Here is a 20081-nt window from a genome sequence, read left to right as displayed (position 1 = left end):
ATATCTTAATTAAAAAAATTGTATATATTAAAGATAAAAAAAATGAAATTCTTTTTCTTTTTGGTTAAAGTAAATTTAGGTAAATTAGATTCAAAATATCACTGGAATGAAGATCAAAATAAACCTTAAAACTCAAATAATAGTTACATAGATATTTGTATATATATAGATTATGAATCAATAAGGTATTTACATTAATAAGGACATTCTAACTTACTTGTCCTAAGATATAAACTCAATCTTTAACATCTAAACCAATTATTATAATGAGTCAAGTGAAACTCTATATGACTAAAAATTCTATTATAAGATTTGAACTTACATCATTATAAGATATGAGTTTGATTGTTACCACATGCACCAATTGTAAGGAGTAAGGTGAAATTGTATAAGGCCAAAAATATACAGGAAACTAGTGTGTGTAATGGCAATAACCAGTGATATACAAGTACAAGTATCTTGTGATGATGAGAAAGAAGTCTCGTCAACAGATCATAACTGGGGATTATAGGGTGATACGATCACATGTGACCTTAATATATGTTGCTGACCTGTAATATTAATATTGTAATGTAATGTAGTGCAACACTGTGTGTGAGAGATAGATTGAAACATTGGCTACAGAATATCACCCGAAAAACATGGCCAGTGGTATCAGGATCTTCGCTTTCCTTTCAGAATCATACGCAGCTAGTGCTCTTCGTTATCTCTCTTTCTCACTTACAGCTACTTGTGTTCTGCCTCCATCATCATTCATGTACATATTCAACTAATTTTTAACACTATGATTATTATGAACCCCATGCATTCGTGGTTACAATTTCATTTAAAGGTTTTGGAATGAATTTCAAGTTCTCCCTTAACTGTTATTTCATTTTCAAAATAATGTAACCTTTTTTTTTTCCTATGGTCGTATAAATGATAATTTGAAACCTCTTTTCATGCCATATGTGGCACTAAGAACCAAAAATATTTACTTCTTGTTGTTGAGTGGTTTTTTCAGCACTTAAATTTTTATATGCCTACAATTATACTTTTTATGTATGACAGTACGAGTTGAATTTTTATGCTTTAATAGTGTAAAAAACATGTTACAGAATATACCTACAATGCACTTGCAGTTTAAATATATTTATATATACAGTCATCTACTAATCTATAATAAGACGGCGCAGTCAAAAATAATAATATGACTGTTAATTTTTTATAATAATAATTTTAAAAAATTATATCTATAGTGATTTATAATGGATTGAAAATTGTAATAATTGTGTATTGTATTAAAATTAAACTAATGATAGGTTGACTCATCATTTAATAAGTTTGATATCTTATGTTTTAAACAGTCAAACTATAAAATTGAATGAAAATGTATAAAAAAATATTTAATTATTTATCTGGTTTCTATGGTAATATAATCTTTACATTTGATTCCATAACTATGAAATGATGTTATTCATATAGCGTTGACGAGACATTGACGTGTTTATTATGTTTTATGTAACAATTATGTTTTACTCTATATTTAAATTATTTTTACGTTTTTTTAATGATTATTATTACGTTTTAGTTCATATATTTATACAATCTTTATGTTTTAATTTTTATATAAGCATATTTTTATGTTTTAATCCATGTCTGATGTCAATACATCTCTCCTCTCTTCTTCCTCCTTAAATTTTAAGTTTGGATGCCAAATTTCTTTATTTTTAATGGATAATAGTCATTAATATTTTTATATTTGCTATGTCATTTATAAATATTTATGAAGCTTATTTTTGCTATAAAAATTATTATTAAGAAAGATAATATTCACATAAATTTTATGATATGAATCTTTAGTTAAAGATATTTTCAGTACACATTAAAAAAAAAAGTGCTTTGCACCATATAGCACTTCTCAGTTCTCACTAATATTTGCAACAGTATGTGTATATTAACACATTTTTATGGTATTCTCTTATATAAGTCGTCGTTGGCTGGTTGCCACCTGAGTCGCTGAATGAAACGTCTATTCCCCCCGGCTACTGTTCTTTTATGCATTCACCCATGGCCACTGCGACACAACAATTTGGATTTTTTGGTTGTATCTGAATGCATGTGATGTTTTCACAACAAAAAATAATTGTTTAATTGGGTAGCAAATTTTTATTTTATTAATAACTAAATCTGACATATAATAAACCAATGGGATGTTGTCATAGTAGCATCTGGAATTAGAAAAATATTAAATAAATTCCTAAAATTAAAATTACTATTGTTTTAGTATGTGATATGTACAATTTACTATTATCTTAGTTCTTAAATTTCATAGCCTACATCAATGTTGTCCATCACAAAGTTAATTAATAATAGGGACTATCATGACTAACGAATTTTAATTTTAAGAATTTATTTGACATTTTTCTAATTTTATGACATTTTCTCACAAATTTAGGAATTAAAATGAGAGTTTAATCTTAATTATCACACACACACAAAATTACCCTCACTTATTTCACAAATTAACTATTCCAAAAACCCCTTTTTATCAAAAATACTTTTATTTTATTTGTATCAAATATAAACTTTTATTTTCGTGTTATTTTTTCAGGAATAATAAAATAGTTCTACCTGTCCCAAATAATATTACATCTTGTGGAAATATCCCGTGGTCTATAAAAAAATCATGTGAATGGTCATATAGTTGCATTAAAACCTACAAAAGCTAAAAGTTCTTCTGAAGGTAGAGTAACATCAAATCAAGTTATTTGGCTCGAAAAAAGTTTCATTTTATTTGGCACAACATCAAAACAAAGCTATATATTGACTATTCTCACGAGGGACAATAACAAGTTAATTATTATTAACATAATTAATTACTCAACGTGGAGTAATAGCTTAACTAAATATAGGTAGGCCACACCTCTGCCGATATGTAGCATAACCATCATTGCATAGAGTTTACACATAAAAAAAAATCTAATATTATAAATTTTTCGGAAGAAATTCATAATTTTTTTTATTCATAAAAATTAAAAATAAATACAAAATATTTATAACATTTATATGCTTACTCAATCAAATGAGCTAAATTTCTTTGGTATAGAAGTTCATAATCTGACATGATACATTTATTTAGAGCAAATTATTCCAACATATATTTCTTTGATTTTACTTTTCTTGCATGTATAACATTTTATGTTTAAAATCTCAAAATCTCGTTGTAATTTATAAATATGATACGCTTAATTACACTCAAAACCTTTATTTTAAAAAAAAATTGACAAAATCTCTACAAATTTAACTGTATTTATAACATAGAAAGAGTTTTGTGTAATTTTTAACAAATCGAGAGGGTTTGTAGAATGAGACAAAATCTATAATAAAGATATTTTTGTATATTTATACAAAAATAAAGATTTTGAATTCTAGCATGTTATTTTAATGATAAAAGTTTTTTTGTTTAATAAATATAAAATAGAAGGAAAATTAGAACAATTTTGGCATGTATTTATGATGGCTTTCGTTTAATTCCAACTTATAATTGGAATGCAGTTTTCAAATTCCATAAAAAAATTTAAGAAGGCAGGATCTAGTAGCATGAGTTGTCAACCCATTAGCATAGAAGGTACCTATAAGTTATTACTTACTCAATGCTGTGAAATTACTGAATAGCAAAAGAACAGTGAAATTAGAATTAATTGAAGGTCAGGTAATTTGGTAAAGTCCTGCGCATAAGACAAACAAAATTCAAAGCTGACCTTTCTAAAAGTTAAATTCAGAGGAAGAGAAAGGACCGTGATGATGTTAAAACATCAAATTCAATATTACTGAATAGAAAATAAGATGGGCTTTACTCAAAGTTTATAAAAAAAAAAAATCAGTTTACATGAATGCATTGTGACTTGTAAATTCTAATAATATTAATATCCTATATCTCTAATAAATATAATATTAAAAAACTGATGTACAACTTATTTAGGGAACGAAAAGATATAGAGTATGTTAGACCGTAAGGTTCTATAGTTTTTATTGTTGAGAGTTATAAAATGAAAAATGTGTATAAAATGTAAATATCATCAGAAAATTACACTGGTATTTCCTAAAAAAATTTAGAAATTATATGTAGTCTCCCTTTTTTAAAACGTTTACAACATAATGTAATATTTTTCAATCAAATAAGAGAAGTTAGTATAACATATACCAAAGGTAATATAATGTTTTTTAATTAATTAAGAAAATTAGGGTAAAGATAAAAAAAAAACTTGAATATGTTGAAGGTTCTTAATAAATTATCGAATTTTATTTTGAGTTATTAATAAATAAAAAATATTATTTTGAGTCATTGATATATTAAAATTTTTGTGTTGAATTCATATGATTAATTATTAAATGATGTGATATTGATATAGCGGTTGTTGATAATATTTAAAATATTAGTTAGTAAAATAATACATCATTACTTAATTAATGACACAAATTCAAAACAAAAGTTTTCTTTCATTTGATTAAAAAAAATTTCTCAAATATGTTACAGTAATTCTCCTTATTTGATGATAGGAATACCAAAGGAGAGGTAGTGTAACAAAAAATTTAATATCATGTGCAATCTGAAAAAAAAATGAGTGTAATTTTCTTCATTATCATTGTTACATTTTTATACAACGTCAAATCTTGAGGAAACATTATATCAACACTCTCTACTTCCTAAAGTTTTGAGTAATTCTATATAATCACATTCTTTTTTATTTTCTTACACTAATCCACTTTTAAATTTGAAATACCTCCTATATGTTAGAACGCGTTACACTACCTACTCTCTCTTAGGGTAATTTGCTTTAAATCTTTTATATCATTGTGAAAAGAAAAAAGAAACATTTACACCATTGTAATAAATAAATAAAAAAATCACATGATTAGGGCGGTTCGTGGTCCTGAGCTAGCTGACAAGTACGTGTGCGAGTTTACGCTAGAGAGTGTTGGGTGGCATTTTACCATCACCACTGTGAAGCTTCAGAATTCACATTGACTCAACTTTTGTTTTTGAAGAAGTGAGTTTTAAATTATGTCAATGTCTGCTGCATACACTAGTCACTCTCACTTACTCAGTCACTCATGATCGATTTATATGAACCACCACTACATTAATTTCCATGCTAGCTAATTCATATAGCTTATTTCTCATTCATTAATTAATACCATTCCACTTAGTAAATAACAATTGAGCTAATTAGCCACATGTTGTAGACTTATTTGGGGCCATGCATACAATGTGGAATTCATTATCATCCAACACTAATTTGTAGATAATAATTGAGTTAATTATATCCACATGTTGTAGACTTATTCCCTTTTTGGGCCATACATAATTAAAATGTAGAATTCTTCATAACCTTCCAACACCACCTTATGACCCTCTTGTATAGATAGGTAGAAATTAGAACTTGAGATATTTGACTTTGATCATATGTGACATGTAGTGTAGCATGGATGCATGGGGTTTGAAAGAGAAAGAAAGTTGCATATGGTAGAAAAAGGGTGCATGCAAATGCAAGACTTTGAATTTCTAGTCGGTGGTTAAGCACTGTTGCAATAAGCAATCTTTGACTTTGCCATCTGAAAGGGGACCAAAGTTGCAAAAACTTTGTGCTGCTGGAAAATCCCCCATACTCACACAGTGATAGTAGTATCTGCTAGTATTGCATAATAACAAGTGAAAAGCTCTATGAGATACTTTGTTGTGTCATCGATGGGTATTATTTTAGTGTCTTTTTCTTTCTTTTTCAATTTCTCAATCTTTTAGTTGATAGTGTATAGCAGTAGAAGCACATGATGATTTGAACTGCTCATCTACGTAGATGAGTTTTGATTGGTTTATGTCTTTTTCTTTAGAAGCATTCTTTATCATCATGTTTAATTATTTTTTTATGTTCTTACTCGTTTATTTATTTTTTCTTTTTTAATTGTCTTAAATGATTCTCTTATAAAATTATAATAATAAATAGTTCTTTCTATTTTTTTAAGTTATCTAAATATTTAGTATTCTATTTTTAGAGACTAAATAAGAAGTTGGTAATATTTAAGAACGTCAAATGAAAAACTTGTAACATTTTGAAAGACTAAACACATACTAATCTATAATATGTAGAAAGACTAATTAAACTAAGACGAAAATTATAACAGATTAAAACTGAACTAAACCTTACCATCATATCGTTATATTATACTTTTATAATGGACACGAGGCTTCTTTTTTTCAATTTGTTCTTTGAATGTAACCGTAAGTGTTTTTCATCTATATTTTTCCCTTTGAACAAATTTGGTTAAATTATATTTTTTGGGTGTTTATATGTACTCTCCTTAAGAAGGATTAAGAGGATTAATGATAAACTCACCATATTTAGAAGAACTAAATAAAAAATTCGTAATATATGAAGATTAAAAGGAAAATTTATAATATTTGGAGAAATTAAATAAAAAAATGAAAAAAGGACTATTTAGTAGAGAAAAATGTTTTATAAGGAACTTATTTGAAATAGAAAATCAAAGAAAAAAAATATTTTAAAGACCAAAAGACTTAATTAAGCCATATGTGATTTTCACTTTATATTGTCACTTTATTTTCAGATGGAACATGAGACTTGTCTAAAATAAGTTCTTTGGATGTAACCATATGTGATTTTCATCTATACAATATTTTTTTCCATTTCAACAAATTTGGTTAAAAATATATTTATGGTATTAATATGTACACTCATTTTTTATTTGACTGTACAAAAAATCCTTTCAATATAGTCTAGTACAATTATTTTGGATTTGGTCTTCGTCGTATGTTATTATTGTAACACTTTATGCTGGTGTTATGACAGCATATTGGAAGGTAGAGAGTAAAATTAAATATCTAGCATTTCCAAAAAAATACTACAGTATATTTTTAGTTCTTACTTACTCATCATACTTATAATTCAACTCCTACACTCTATAGTATGTTCATTCGAATCGTACGGTCTTATAATAGTAACAAACATTTGGGACAAATTAGAAATGATTACACACATAGTATATGAAATTTGTTATTTTATATGACAAAAATTAAAAACAAGTGTTCTCAAATAGACTCCAAAATTATCAGTTAGTTGAGAGTTTAATCAATAAGTTCGAGTTCAAATTTTAAATATACAATTGTATTAAATACTTAAAATAAAAATCTTATTTTTTATAATAATTTTATTCAACAAAATCAAAATAATTTCAATAAAAAGATAATTTTCGTCTCTAAAAGACAGAGTGCAAAAGCTCAAAACCAAGATATTTACTGTAACAAATTCAGTGAAGGCAGAAAAGATAGGCATGACAAAACCATTTAGATTTAGAGTGAGATTCTCTGGTTGGTTCACATTATTATTTTGTAAACATCGCGGTCCTAACTCCTAAATTCCATGATTATTGCACATACATAATAGTGTTTGTTTGTTTATTTAAGATGATGGATTAGACATGAAACTTCTACAGGTATATAATATGATCGAGATGGATAACCCCAGTGCTTAACAGAGCAGAATGCATTAGAAACCTGCAAAGGGACACATTCTATTAAAAGGGGCGGGACCAATTGGAGTCAGACCAGAATCATGTAGTGGCCCTATGATCTTTACATAAAGTCACATTTCATTGTCAATCGACACAAGAAAAAATAAAAATAAGATATAGAGAGGGTTCACCGGCTTCTTGCAGTGTGGTAGGGTCAGTGACTACCCTTAATTGAATATTAATTCTAAATAGTAAATAGGGCATGAAATGAAACCAATCTAGGAAAAGCAAGATTTATTCATAATATTTATTATCACGTTTCCCATGTCAACCGACGAATTTTTTTTATTTTTTATTTACTGTTGAATGCATTGCATAGTACATACAATAAGCTACATATACATAATATCAGATTCCAAGCCTAATGTTACCCAAATGTGACAATATTTTTCCCCACTCAAGTGGGGCCTAGGTGTGTCGTAAGTACTATATGGATTTTCTACCATTTGGACGAGGTGGGTTTTTGTCACTAGGAGCAAATTGTACCTATGTGGCATTTCTGAATCTGAATTGTACTAGACTCCCTTGCATCCTCATGGTTATCTTTTGTACATTGTCCTCTCAAGGCTTGAGTGGTTCACTTTCTGCATTAAATTTGACTCTGCGTAACTTTCAATTGTATTTATTGAGGAAATTATGCGATATCACATGGGTAACGTTTTGAATTTGGATTTTAAAAAAAAAAACAGTAACAAGTTAATGCGAGTTGCTACAGTGGTTAAAGATATGGATCAAATTTTCATCTTTTTTTGAATGTGAGTTTGAATTGGACAACCCTCCAGGAAGTATAGTTGCAATCTGGTAGAACTCTTATAGAGATGTTTTAAGTGAATGTCTATTGAAAGTTCTAACGTGTCATTAACGTTTTTTCTAATAATAATTGAGGTGCTTCCCTGCCGTACCACATTTATATTTACCAAAAGAAAAACAGTAACAAGGAAAATGGAAAACACTGGAGAAAACATGGCCAAGTAAAACCTCTTGTGACTAATGAGAGAAATTAAGCATTAAGAAAACAAAAACTCAAATAAGTGAATAACTAGCCGTCTTTGATCGTAAGCACAAATGCTTCTTATTAGTGTCACATTCAAATCAGGTGATCATTAGTGGTTTCTTTCAATGAAACGTGGGTCTGTCTAGCTCTATGAGGAGATTCACATTTATAGAACTTCTAGTACGAGAGAACAAACAACTACTCAAAGTAGTCATTTATGTCAAAATGAATAACTAAACTAAACAACACTTGAGATGGTTCACTAATGCAATTATACATATAAAAACTTTTGTAAACTCCCCCCCCCCCCCCCCCCCCCCTTTAACTTTTTCGAAACACATGTCCAGTTGAAGGTACTTGCTGAGCTCCCCAATTTCAGCTGTCAAGGAGGGAAAGTAACCTAACCCTCACTTACATCACCACTGTTAAACTTCACTAGTGGTAAATATTGGTTTGTGACATAGCATATGTTGAGCAAAAAATGAAAAATAAATGAAGGAAGAAACTATAGTTTGTTGGTTGTTGCAAAGCACACACACAAAATGTTTTAGGGTGTGGAAGAAAGAAAATAAGCAAAAAGCCTTAGGAGAGGGGGCAGAGTGCATTTATTGTGGAGTCAACTTGCAGGCCTTAGTAACCATTAATAGAAACAAAAAGCTAATCATTAAAGAATCATTAGTTGTGACTTGGCCAAATTAAGATTAACTTTTGTCCTGAAAGGACAGCACCATATTTTGATGGGAGCATGGTAATGCAAATGCAATGCAGCCATAAAATCATGTATGTGTGTTTGGTAGGATATTGACAAAATTGATTTTGAATTAAATTGATCTTGTAAATTTGTTTTTGGTTAAAATAAATTTTGAAATGATCTAATTCTAGACAAAATTTAATATCATATTTTGGATTCAACGTAAAAATTATTTAAAATTATTTCAATTTATAATGAATTTTAAAATTTTTTTAATATAAAATCAAACATATAAAAATATATCCAAAATCAATTATGAATTCAGACTTAATTCCTAACTAAAATGAAACACGTAGATAATCTCTCCCCTTATCACATTCTCTCACTCTTTCACTAGCAGACAGTCTCGTACACACACACGTTCGCAAGGCCAACTGGCAATATTGATTCATTCGCATAAAGATAAAATAAGAAGGCGAAAGGATTGTGCGAAAGGACACAACCAGTTTAGAATTCTAGTGCAATCCCCTCTCTCTCTTTCTTAGTTTAATGATTTTTCTTTTCTTTCTTTTTTTCTTTATCAATTCTCCTTTTCTAACTTATGCTTAGAAGAACTACATAAGAAGGAAGCACAATGGGTAAGAGACATAACATAGAAGATAGAGCAAAGTAGCTACCTCTAGCTAGGTTCTCTACCACTATATATGATCCTTCATCTTTCACTTTGATCATATTTCATATCATACATATATTAAGCATCTACAAAAGAACACCAACCTTGGTGCCTATTTATTATACTAGAAGAAAGAAGGGTAGAATGGATTATCATTCACAATACAGTAGTGCTAGTGAATCAGGTTGGACTCATTATTTGGACCAATCCTCTCTTCCTGAAAATTACTACCAGAGGAGAGGTGGTGTTGTGGAGTGTGATGAAGGAAAAGGAGCAAGAATGGAAGAGTACTCTGAGGAAGATTTGTCCATGGTCTCTGATGCTTCTTCTGGACCTCCATATTATGATAATGAATGCTATTGTCAGAATTGGTATCCTTGCCTTTCTTCTACAACCAAAGATTCCCAAAAGAAGAACAAGAAGGTCAAAGAATATGGCAGAAGTCAACAGCCTTCGCCTCTTGATGACACTGCAAGCTCTCCTTTTTTCAACTGTGCCAAGGAGAGTCACAAGGTTAATGTCACTGACATAATATGTGTGTGTCTATAGTTTCTCCTTAGCAGCAAAAAAAATTAATTTTTGGAAAGAAAAAAAAGTGCTAATGGATTTGTTCTATTGTTGTTGAACAGAAGCAAGACAGTTTCTCAGGGAATGGAGCAGTGGAGAGTGCATTGAATTTTTCTCAATGTGTATCTGCAACAAGAATAAAGGTACAACTCAATTTCTATTGCTAATTCTTTTATTAAATTGTTTGATAATGAACCAGCCCTTCGAATTGCACATTTTTATTGTGTTGAGCTAAGCTAAATTTGTTGGTCCATGCAGAGAAAGACAAAATTCCAGAAGCACTTTGGTTTCTTAGATAGGTCTCTTGCTGGAAAACTAACCTCAGAGGAACAAGGTGAATAAAGATCCATTAGTCTTGAATATTCTGTTTTGTTACTCGGAAAGAAAAAAAAAAAGAAAAAAAAAAGAGCCTTCGAAGGAAATATGCTAACAAGTTCTTTGTTACATCACTGATCAGGTGGTTTTAATGAAGAAGGGAAATGAGTGATTTTGCTGTAGTCCTTGTCACTGTTTGTTGTTGCTGCATTGCTGTGGAAAGAGAAACCAGAAAAGAATGGATGTCAAAGGAGAGAAGCTACTCAATGTTTGTCAAAAGGAACTCCTTTTCTTTTTCTTTTCTTTTCTTTCTTTCTTTTTTTTTCCAAAATATTAAAAAAAGAAAAGCTCTTTTGTTGTAATTTTACCCTTTTTTTTAATCTGCTCCTATGCTACTGCCTATGCTATTGGGAGCAACCTAAGAGAATATAGGAAACTGAATAAGGTTTCTGTCCTCCATTTTCTTTTGTTGTCACTAGTGGCAGGCATCTCTGGGACCTCCCAGGTCTTCTCCTTTGGATACTATTCACAAACTCTTCTTGAGATGGTATTTACTATTCATCCTTTTAATAATAATAGAATTTAATATTTATGCACTTATAGTACAAAACAATTTTACATTATGTTCAATCATAAATTATCGTTTGAATTGTTTTAAGATAAATATTTTAAAAATTAAAAAATTTATTATATACGATGAATTGTAATTAAATGATTGTGTAAAAAAATTTACACTATTAATACATAACATTTTTTCTCATAGCACAAAATTGAATTAACTAATTTCACCCCTCATTCTAGAGAAAAAGGGAAAAGTTGTTTCACCACCATGAAGCATGCATATATCAAATCCAAAGGGCTAGTAGTAATGAGTAGTGACCCACTTGATTAAGTTGTGCCACTGCCAGCCTAGCCCACAACCACTTTGGGTGGGTAAATGTGGCAAAGGCAAGTGAGCTTCACACCCCAAAATGGACAATGTATCCAAATGGAACCAAAAGCCTAGCTTCATTTTCGGGGGCAGACCCACCACCTTGTGAAAACCACCCCACTTGAAATGTGATCCATTCATAACACTCGGTACAATTATTGAATATTTGTTTTTGATAGGATATCCAACAAAATCTTTTTATTCGTAGTTTTTAATATCCTCAGACTCCAACCAACTCCATGGATCTATTGAAAAAAAATAACTCAGATATTTGGAAACGGACAAACACACCCGATTTCACTTGTCATTATTACTTTATGTTTGAGCACTATTCAATTGATGCTTGTAATTGGAAATTACGGTGTTAGCACACGTTCACTGCCACCTTGCATGTTTAAAAATCTGATACAAAATGACTCGAGACAAAAGTCATTATGTCAAAGGATAGGACTTATGTTTTTACTTTTATTTTGTTTTTATTCGTTAGATTTATATTGAAATATGCACTACAACAATTTCAACGGCAAATTAAACATACACTTAAAATGAAAGTGTAACATTGTTTTGCAAGTTTATAAACCAAATTAGAAAATACAAAATATAAAAAATAAAGTTGGATCCAGATTCTAGCAAGCACAATTCTTTATACTCAACTTTATTAATGATGAGAAAAGAATATAGTAAATTCAACAGTATTTTATATAGTTTTGATAACCTTTATTCACATTTTTTAGCAGCGGAATTCGATTGACCAAAATTAGAGAATAGAGAAAACCAAATGGTAATGGTACATCTTTTTCCGCTTGCTGCAGCTATTCTTATGAAAACTGGGCTTACGTGTATGAAAACTGCAGCTATTATCGCTCCCCAACCTATCAATGCCCTATCATGAGCTTATGGAAAATAGTTTCCGTTATACTAAAGTATTTATTTACTCCTTCCATTAAATTCATGTTGCTTTACATGGTTAATAAAAAAATTTCAATTTTTAAAAGAATAACAGTCAAGGAATTAATACGAAATTACCAAAAAGTTTGAGTTTATGAAGTCCATAAATGAACCAAACAATGGCAATTCCCTCCTAGTAATTGATACCCTTATTTATACCACACAAATTACATTTCTTATATGAAATTTTAATTACATCTTAATCATTGTGTTAGAAGTGTCAAAAGATTCTACTGCATCAAACATCAAAAACCAGCTAGGGATTGATTAAAGAGTAAAAGTACAGAACATGTGTAAATAAAAAATAAAATAAATTGTGAAGTGAAGCGATTACTAATGGAACAAAATTGATTATGATAACACAATACATGATTCCAGATCCCAGCCATGAAGAGACAAAAAGAAAAACAACAAGGAACTTTTATCCCCGTCATGTATCCCCCTCAAGCTGAGAACAATTCTCTAGGTTGCTTAATGCCTCATGTCCCATATATATGTCTGTGGACTGGTCGGCCTTCTAAACTCTTGACAACTTGCAACCATGGTTTGTCTACCATAAAGATGGAATTTTTTGAAGTATGACCTAAACATAAAACAGGATTCTCGAAAGGTATAACTTCAAAGTTCCTCCTATTATGTTCCTTCTTAACTTCAATCATCTTCTTAACTTCAATCCTCTTCTTAACATTAAAATTTTGTGAATTCATTGCCCTTGAATCTTTAGTATTTAGCATATCACTTTCATCTTGCTCCACAGGCAACCCAAAGTCAATCAAGCACATAGCCCTGAAGATGGAACAATTTCCAAACATGAGAAAATACTTCAAAAATAAATAAAATGAAAAACAATATTTTAGAATTCATAGCTCTTATTTTAAGTCGGGAATGGTTAATATCACAATTCTGAAACCAACCGACATGATATATATGAAGCCCCAGAATTAAACATTTAATAAATACAACATAAAAAAAACACGAGTATTAAAGTAATAATCCATTAGTTTCATATAAAAAAAAAGTATTTTTGCATAAGACATATACTTCTCATTTAATTCTTTATCATTTCATCAACGCAAGATGTCAAATTCATATTTAAAAAGAAAATAAAAAGGCATACCTGGAGCTGTAAACAACAACTGAAGATGAAGTTGCCGATGGAGAAGATGAAGTTTCTGATGGAGGGAATGAGAGCCCAATAACTTCACCAGGAAATTCCAGGTATCTCCTAGGAAGAGCATATGTGTGCCGTTTGGACCATTCTCCCAACTGCTTGGCCTCTACGTCAAAAGCATACACTTGATTTGAGGAAGTTGTAACTATCAGTACATTGTCGTTCTGGGGAGGAAATCCACCTGCTGTAACAGAGGCGCCATCTAATCTTGAAATGAACCAGTGCTGGCTGTAGCAAAAGCAGGTTTATTTTACAAAATACAACAAATATCAATATCAAATAATTCATGCAATCATTGTAGCCTCCTACAATCAAAGAGCACGCAAAAGAAAAAAGGATCCATAGGAATTACCAGTTAAACTATTTTTACACCTAAACAGACAATATGATACTGTAAACTACCAACAACGAAAGGCAACAAACATCCAATCAAAACCTTCTGAAGATTGTCTCATGTATTTGTGAGTGTCTCCCCAAAAGGCTGTACTTTTATTTTCAATTTTGTTAAACAATAACATATCCAAGCCAATGGAGAAGAAGCAGCTACAGTAATAAATCTCATGAATTAAAAAATAGGTTAATCATATTAGAAACAATACCTTAGTATCTCCAAGTTAAATACATATATATCCCCAAAGCAGTTCACAGCTGCCAACCACTGCCCATCAGAACTAGTAAACAATCTTGTTATGGGTGGCTCAGTCGGAGGTAATTCTTGATCTTGTGATTTGCGAAGGGGTGTAAAAGTATGCAGTAATTCTGACTTAACTTCATCTGGCCCCCCAACATTCACAACCTATAACATTCAAAAAGCAAAAAGTATTGGTGAAACAGATAGATTATTTTTCAACACTTTTGCAACCACTGCTAAGCAAATCAAGCAAAAGAGAAATTTAGAAGTTAATTATACAAACCACCTTACAATTAATCCAACCTTAAATTCATGCATTAGGGGGGGGGGGGGGGGGGGCACTGTTCAACAAATCACAAAAAAATAAAGAAAAACATTGTAGCTTATATGAGCAGGATAACAAATTACAGTTGATTGACACTCAAATCCTATATGGACAATAATCATAATGATAACAGCAAACACCGTAAGTTTCCTTTGAACAGTCTTCAGATACAAAAAAAATTACTAAATTCCACTGAAGAAAGGGCCAGAATAGCAAACAGCAAATGATGCACAGCATGATAATCATAAAATACAAAGTAAAATAACCATAGCTTGGATAAGTTCAGAAATTCTGGAAAAAACAAGTAAAAGAAATTCCCTTATGAAGTAAAGTACCCATACTTTACATAAAACACAATTTAATCATAATAAAGATGAGGGATGAGGCATGTTGCTAGCTTACATATATCCTTTTATCGTGACCTGCTACTATCAACTTGGAGGAGTCATGAGTGAAAATCATAGAATGGGCAAATGGTAATATCTGAGGAAGCTCCCTTTTTCTAACATCCCACTTGATTTTTCCAACTTCATCCCTTTTCAATTGAAAAAGACTAGGCTTTTTATGATCAGAGTATGCAAATAGCGCCCCTGAATTAGAAATGGTGCTGCAAATTATCTTCTGAGATGCCTTACTGTTAACTTGAGCCACTACAACGTTCTTTGTAAAGCCTCCAGAGGTGCGGACATTTTTTAGTTGTAGCAATTGAACCTCTATCTTTTGCGAAGATTGGACTAAAAGCAGTTTGCGTTGATTAAAGACAGAATTATGCACTAGTTGAATGGGTGTTCTCTGAGGCGCAGGACAGATATCATGAGGAGAAAACATGGTGAATTCTTTCACTGGGTATGCAAAAAGTTTTGTGTCATCTCCTGCTGAGATAAGCATAGGAACCCCCAAATGAGCCCACTTATGGTAACGGAAACTAATGGGATTTTCTGCACGTCGAGCTCTTTTAATCCTCTTTTCTGGCTTAATATCTGCTGCTACACAAAAATGCACGGCTAAGGAACAGAACATGGCAAATGCATAAAATATCAACTAAAGATACTGCCCATTTGGATAAGCTTTCCTATGGCAAAGAAACACTTTTTCAGCATTGAAAAGTACGGTTGGCTGTACTGAAATATTGACCTTCAGAAAACAGAAGAAAAACCATTTACTTTTCTCTTAAAAACAAAAATTTAACTTTACTAAGAATGCTTACTTTAGACCCAAAGCTTATCCAAACTAGCTCATACAATATTTGCAAAATAAATAACAAAAAATTTACAAACAATAACTTCCAAGCAGACCTTCATGACTTATCGGTACAGCAACAGCTAGGGCCCTGATGTCATGTGTATGAGCCCTTACATAGTGAACATAGATCCATCTCTTCATTGTTGATGGAGAATTGATATCATTGGATGATGTTGACTGACTACTAGATAGCTTGTAAAGAATTACCTTGAAATAAAAAAAACTAAAACAACATTATTATAATTCACATCTCAACAGACTAAGTATGGGATAACACTGCAACTGATTGGAAATGGGACAACAGAGAATAAATTAAAGAATAAGTAATAACAACAAAACAATATACTGACTCAATACTCATTATTCAATGGACCTCATTATTCATTATTATTGACAATATACAAATTTATACCCTGAAATATGATTAACAATGGACCTCCACTAAGAACAATTCAGGATACAGTGACACATACATTGGAAAAATACAGAAGATGCAGCATGTGTAAGATTATATGGATGAAAACACAGGAAACAAACCAGAATGCAAAGACTAAACACATGGTTAGCAAACAACCATATACTATTCAATTATATGGATGAAATGCACAATAATTTGCCTGCAAGTTAATAGAGAACACTCTAACTTGTTATAAATAGAAATGGGACTAGAAATAGAAATACAAAACAAATAAAAATATTTTACATGTAATTGAATTTCTTAGGGGTGGGCACAAGTTGGGTTGGATTGAATTTGTGGCATTTTTTATCTGATCATATCAGTTTTAATCAATTCGGATTGGAATAGATCAAATTTTATCAAATCAAACCTTCAATATCTCACGTGTTAATCAATCATTACAAATGATGAGACACTATGAATCATGCCAAATTCAATACTTGCTAAATCAAGTCATCATAAAATTAGACTAAAGGCTTCGAACCATCTCAATATCAAAAACCAAATGTTCAAACTACAAATTTCTATGTTTTGTAAAAATCACTAGTTTTTTACTTCTATTGACAAAATTATACAACCAAACATTAACCCAAAAAATCATCACTGCCATCTTCAATCCTTGGAGAGAAGTAGTTGGAAACCTCACATGCCTTTCACCCTATCCGAGAGAATAGAACTACCTCTCTAGTGGTCCATTTTAGCCATATCCTTTTAATCATTTCAATTTCTACTTGTGATTTTTGGTTTCCATTTATTATCTATCATTATACTATTTAAACCTTTTAACTCTACTATTCTTTGCAATATGGCATTCATATATGTACATTACCAACAATGACAACATACACATTCCCATGTGGCCGCACATAAAACATATTAACATATTAATTTAAAGTGCAGACCAAAATATACATAGCCACTACTTGAATTTGACCTTAACAACAATGGCAATTATGCAAATAACATCTTATAAATGTGTGAAAAATAGCAAGTAATGTCAAAATATATTGCCAAACAGCTATCATATACACATACATAAGCAGCCAATTGAAATGTCAAAAAGATAAATAAATACGGTTTTAAAAGATTCATAAATCATGCAACTCAGTACCTGGCCATCAGAACCAGCAGAGAACACCCTATTATGACTAGGACATGCTGCCAGAGCATGTACATGTCCCTTGTGCAAAGAATGTGCTTGCAAGAGAGTTCCATGTTGACTGTCCCAAAACTGGACACTACCACTGCTGTCCGCACTAACAAGTGTACCAGACCTAGATAATAACTAACCAATTAGCTACAAGAGTTTGTAAATAGGAAGAAAGAACTCTACCATCAAAATTATAATATGCATATTTAGTTTCATTTTGAAGGCAATTCAACAAAAAGATGCATTCTCTATCACCTTAAAGACAGTAATGACCATATACAAAGTTCATGTCCATTGCCCAACCCTCCAAGTCCAGCTGTAATCCTATAGATTTCATTGCCCAATGTAGCATTCCAGCATCGTATCAACCTGTGAGGAGACAGACAAGAAACATAAATAAGGACGCTTAATGATGTAAAGACACCAATTAATAAATGTCTATGTTGCCAAATCTACTTAATTTTATGCATAATCAAGCATACAATTTTGGTTTCGAGAAAAAGAAAATAGGTCAAAAGCACCAAGTAACTTTAGCAGCAAACACAATGAACTTTTATGAATTCACAACTTCAATACGTACCCATCACTACTTCCTGAATATATATAGTTAGCATCTGTACTCCAAGTCACACTTAAAACTCGTCCTGTAAACCACAACACAAAACATCCTCTTAATGGGAGATTCAAATAACAAATGGGAAACCTGCTGTAAGACAAATAACTTGAGGAAAACCTCACCTTTCACCGGGGGCAAAGATTTTACAAGAATAAATTCATCTGTGTCAGAGATATCACAAATTCTCACACATCCATTGTCAAGGGCAATTGCCACGCGTGGATGCTCACCAACCAATAGCCCGAGAGGACCAGGTGAACCAGAATCATCATCTTCATCACTTTCAATGCTCTCATGTTCATCAAAATCATGAAACCCATTCCCCATTTGTCCACCCTTCCTTTTATCATTGATCTCGTCACTCTTAGGGAAAGTCACTGCCATTTGCCAGATTGTAACACTGTCTGATGGCAGCACCGTCTGCAAGCACGCCTCGTGTCAAATTAAGCAACCAACACAACATACACAACGGAAAAAACACTTTAAAAGACAAAACATAACAAATAAACATTACCCTGACAAGTAACTAAAAACACATTCATGGTTTTAAATTGCGGCCTGCAACCGCAATGTCAAGGCATTTTGACACTCCGCAATCACATCACAGACAGCAATTGCGGCCACATCAGCATCATTTTCCTGCAATTGCCCGCAATGTAGGTTTTCTGGCTCACGGCAATCGTGACGGCAACCACAATTTAAAACCATGAAAACACTAGCAAGCAAGAACACATAGGAGTGTCTCTAACTTTAAGAATTCTGTTAGGATTAACCTCAATTTCATAAGACAAAAAAAAACACATAAAATAGTTCACAAGCTTCAATGAAACACTTAAAAGACTTCACACTCATGATACCTTCTGCGTCAAGTGGAAAAGATCCCACTTAGTAACGGAGCCATCTATGTTTGACGAAAACAAGCGGCTTCCGTCGGGGCCGCCGGGGCACCAAATAAGCGACGTTACTCTTCCGTTAGGGTTTCCGTGTATAGTCTGAAAGCGCCAAAAAGAAAAACAAAGCATCAGAAAGAGAAGAAAAAGGGAACGACGTTGATCGTCAAGTTAGTTAGTTAGGTAGTTACTACCAGCTGACAGTGCCAGCCGATGGAGCCGGGAGAGACGAGCCAGATTTCGAGGGAGCCGTCTTTGCGGGCGGCGGCGACACGCGAGCCGTCGAAGCTGGTGGCTAAAGCGATGACCGGCGAAGGGCTCCACTCGACGGAACTGAGCCTGAAGAGTTCGGCCATGATGGAGCCAGCCACAATCCGAAACAGTGCGTTGCGGTGCGCGTGAAATGAATTTTGATTTTGAAGAAGAAAGAAGAGTAGGGTAGAGAAGAGACACTAGAAGAAGAAGACGAAGAAGAAGAAGAAGAAGGGAATGAAACACAATGCGGCCATAGTTATTAGTTAGGTTTTGTTTCTGAGGTTTAAGCGGGGATTTGGATTGGATGGATCACAGGCCCATTAAGCTCCTCAATGCTTTTCTTGGGCTCTTTTGCACTCGCTGGCCCGTGAATAGGATAATAATTTTTTTAATCTATATTTTATTTTATCTATATATCTATATCTTTATCTATTTATATCTAAATTCATATTTATATTATATAAAACACGGTTATTGATTGATTGTGTTTGCGTATATCCCTTTGGTAAAAAAATGTCTCATTTTTTTTAATTTAAAATTTCAATAAAAAAAAGGAAGCAAAATATTCTCAATTCATGTCATTTATATTTATATATATCATTTATTCAATTAAAAATAGTATCAGCATTTAAATGATAATCTATATATCTATC

General features: G+C 31.7%; 2 protein-coding genes across 4 annotated transcripts; one reads left to right on the top strand and one right to left on the bottom strand.

The window, feature by feature from the left end:
- The first annotated feature begins 9750 nt into the window (after positions 1-9750).
- Positions 9751-11410, top strand: LOC114392620. The gene is made up of 4 exons (XM_028353819.1): positions 9751-10443; positions 10560-10640; positions 10756-10831; positions 10955-11410. Exons 1-4 carry the CDS (start codon positions 10075-10077, stop codon positions 10978-10980), a joined length of 552 nt encoding a protein of 183 aa, XP_028209620.1. The 5' UTR covers positions 9751-10074; the 3' UTR covers positions 10981-11410.
- A 1515-nt stretch (positions 11411-12925) lies between these two features.
- Positions 12926-19672, bottom strand: LOC114393655 (WD repeat-containing protein PCN-like). 3 transcript variants are annotated; one of them, XM_028355030.1, is made up of 11 exons: positions 19368-19672; positions 19141-19275; positions 18406-18703; positions 18248-18311; positions 17923-18036; positions 17629-17791; positions 16114-16267; positions 15221-15804; positions 14462-14658; positions 13809-14090; positions 12926-13477 (listed from the first exon to the last, which is right to left on the bottom strand). In XM_028355030.1, the coding sequence occupies exons 1-11, from the start codon at positions 19527-19529 to the stop codon at positions 13171-13173; spliced, it is 2460 nt and encodes an 819-aa protein (XP_028210831.1). In that variant the 5' UTR covers positions 19530-19672; the 3' UTR covers positions 12926-13170. The 3 variants fall into 3 exon arrangements, with proteins under 3 accessions (XP_028210831.1, XP_028210832.1, XP_028210833.1); XM_028355031.1 differs by having other exon boundaries at positions 15221-15801; XM_028355032.1 differs by having other exon boundaries at positions 15221-15798.
- Between the last annotated feature and the right edge of the window lie 409 nt (positions 19673-20081).

Source organism: Glycine soja, chromosome 17, assembly GCF_004193775.1.
Source record: "Glycine soja cultivar W05 chromosome 17, ASM419377v2, whole genome shotgun sequence".
NCBI lineage: Eukaryota > Viridiplantae > Streptophyta > Magnoliopsida > Fabales > Fabaceae > Glycine > Glycine soja.
Note: the sequence above shows the minus strand (reverse complement) of the source record. Positions and strands in the feature narration are given on the sequence as shown.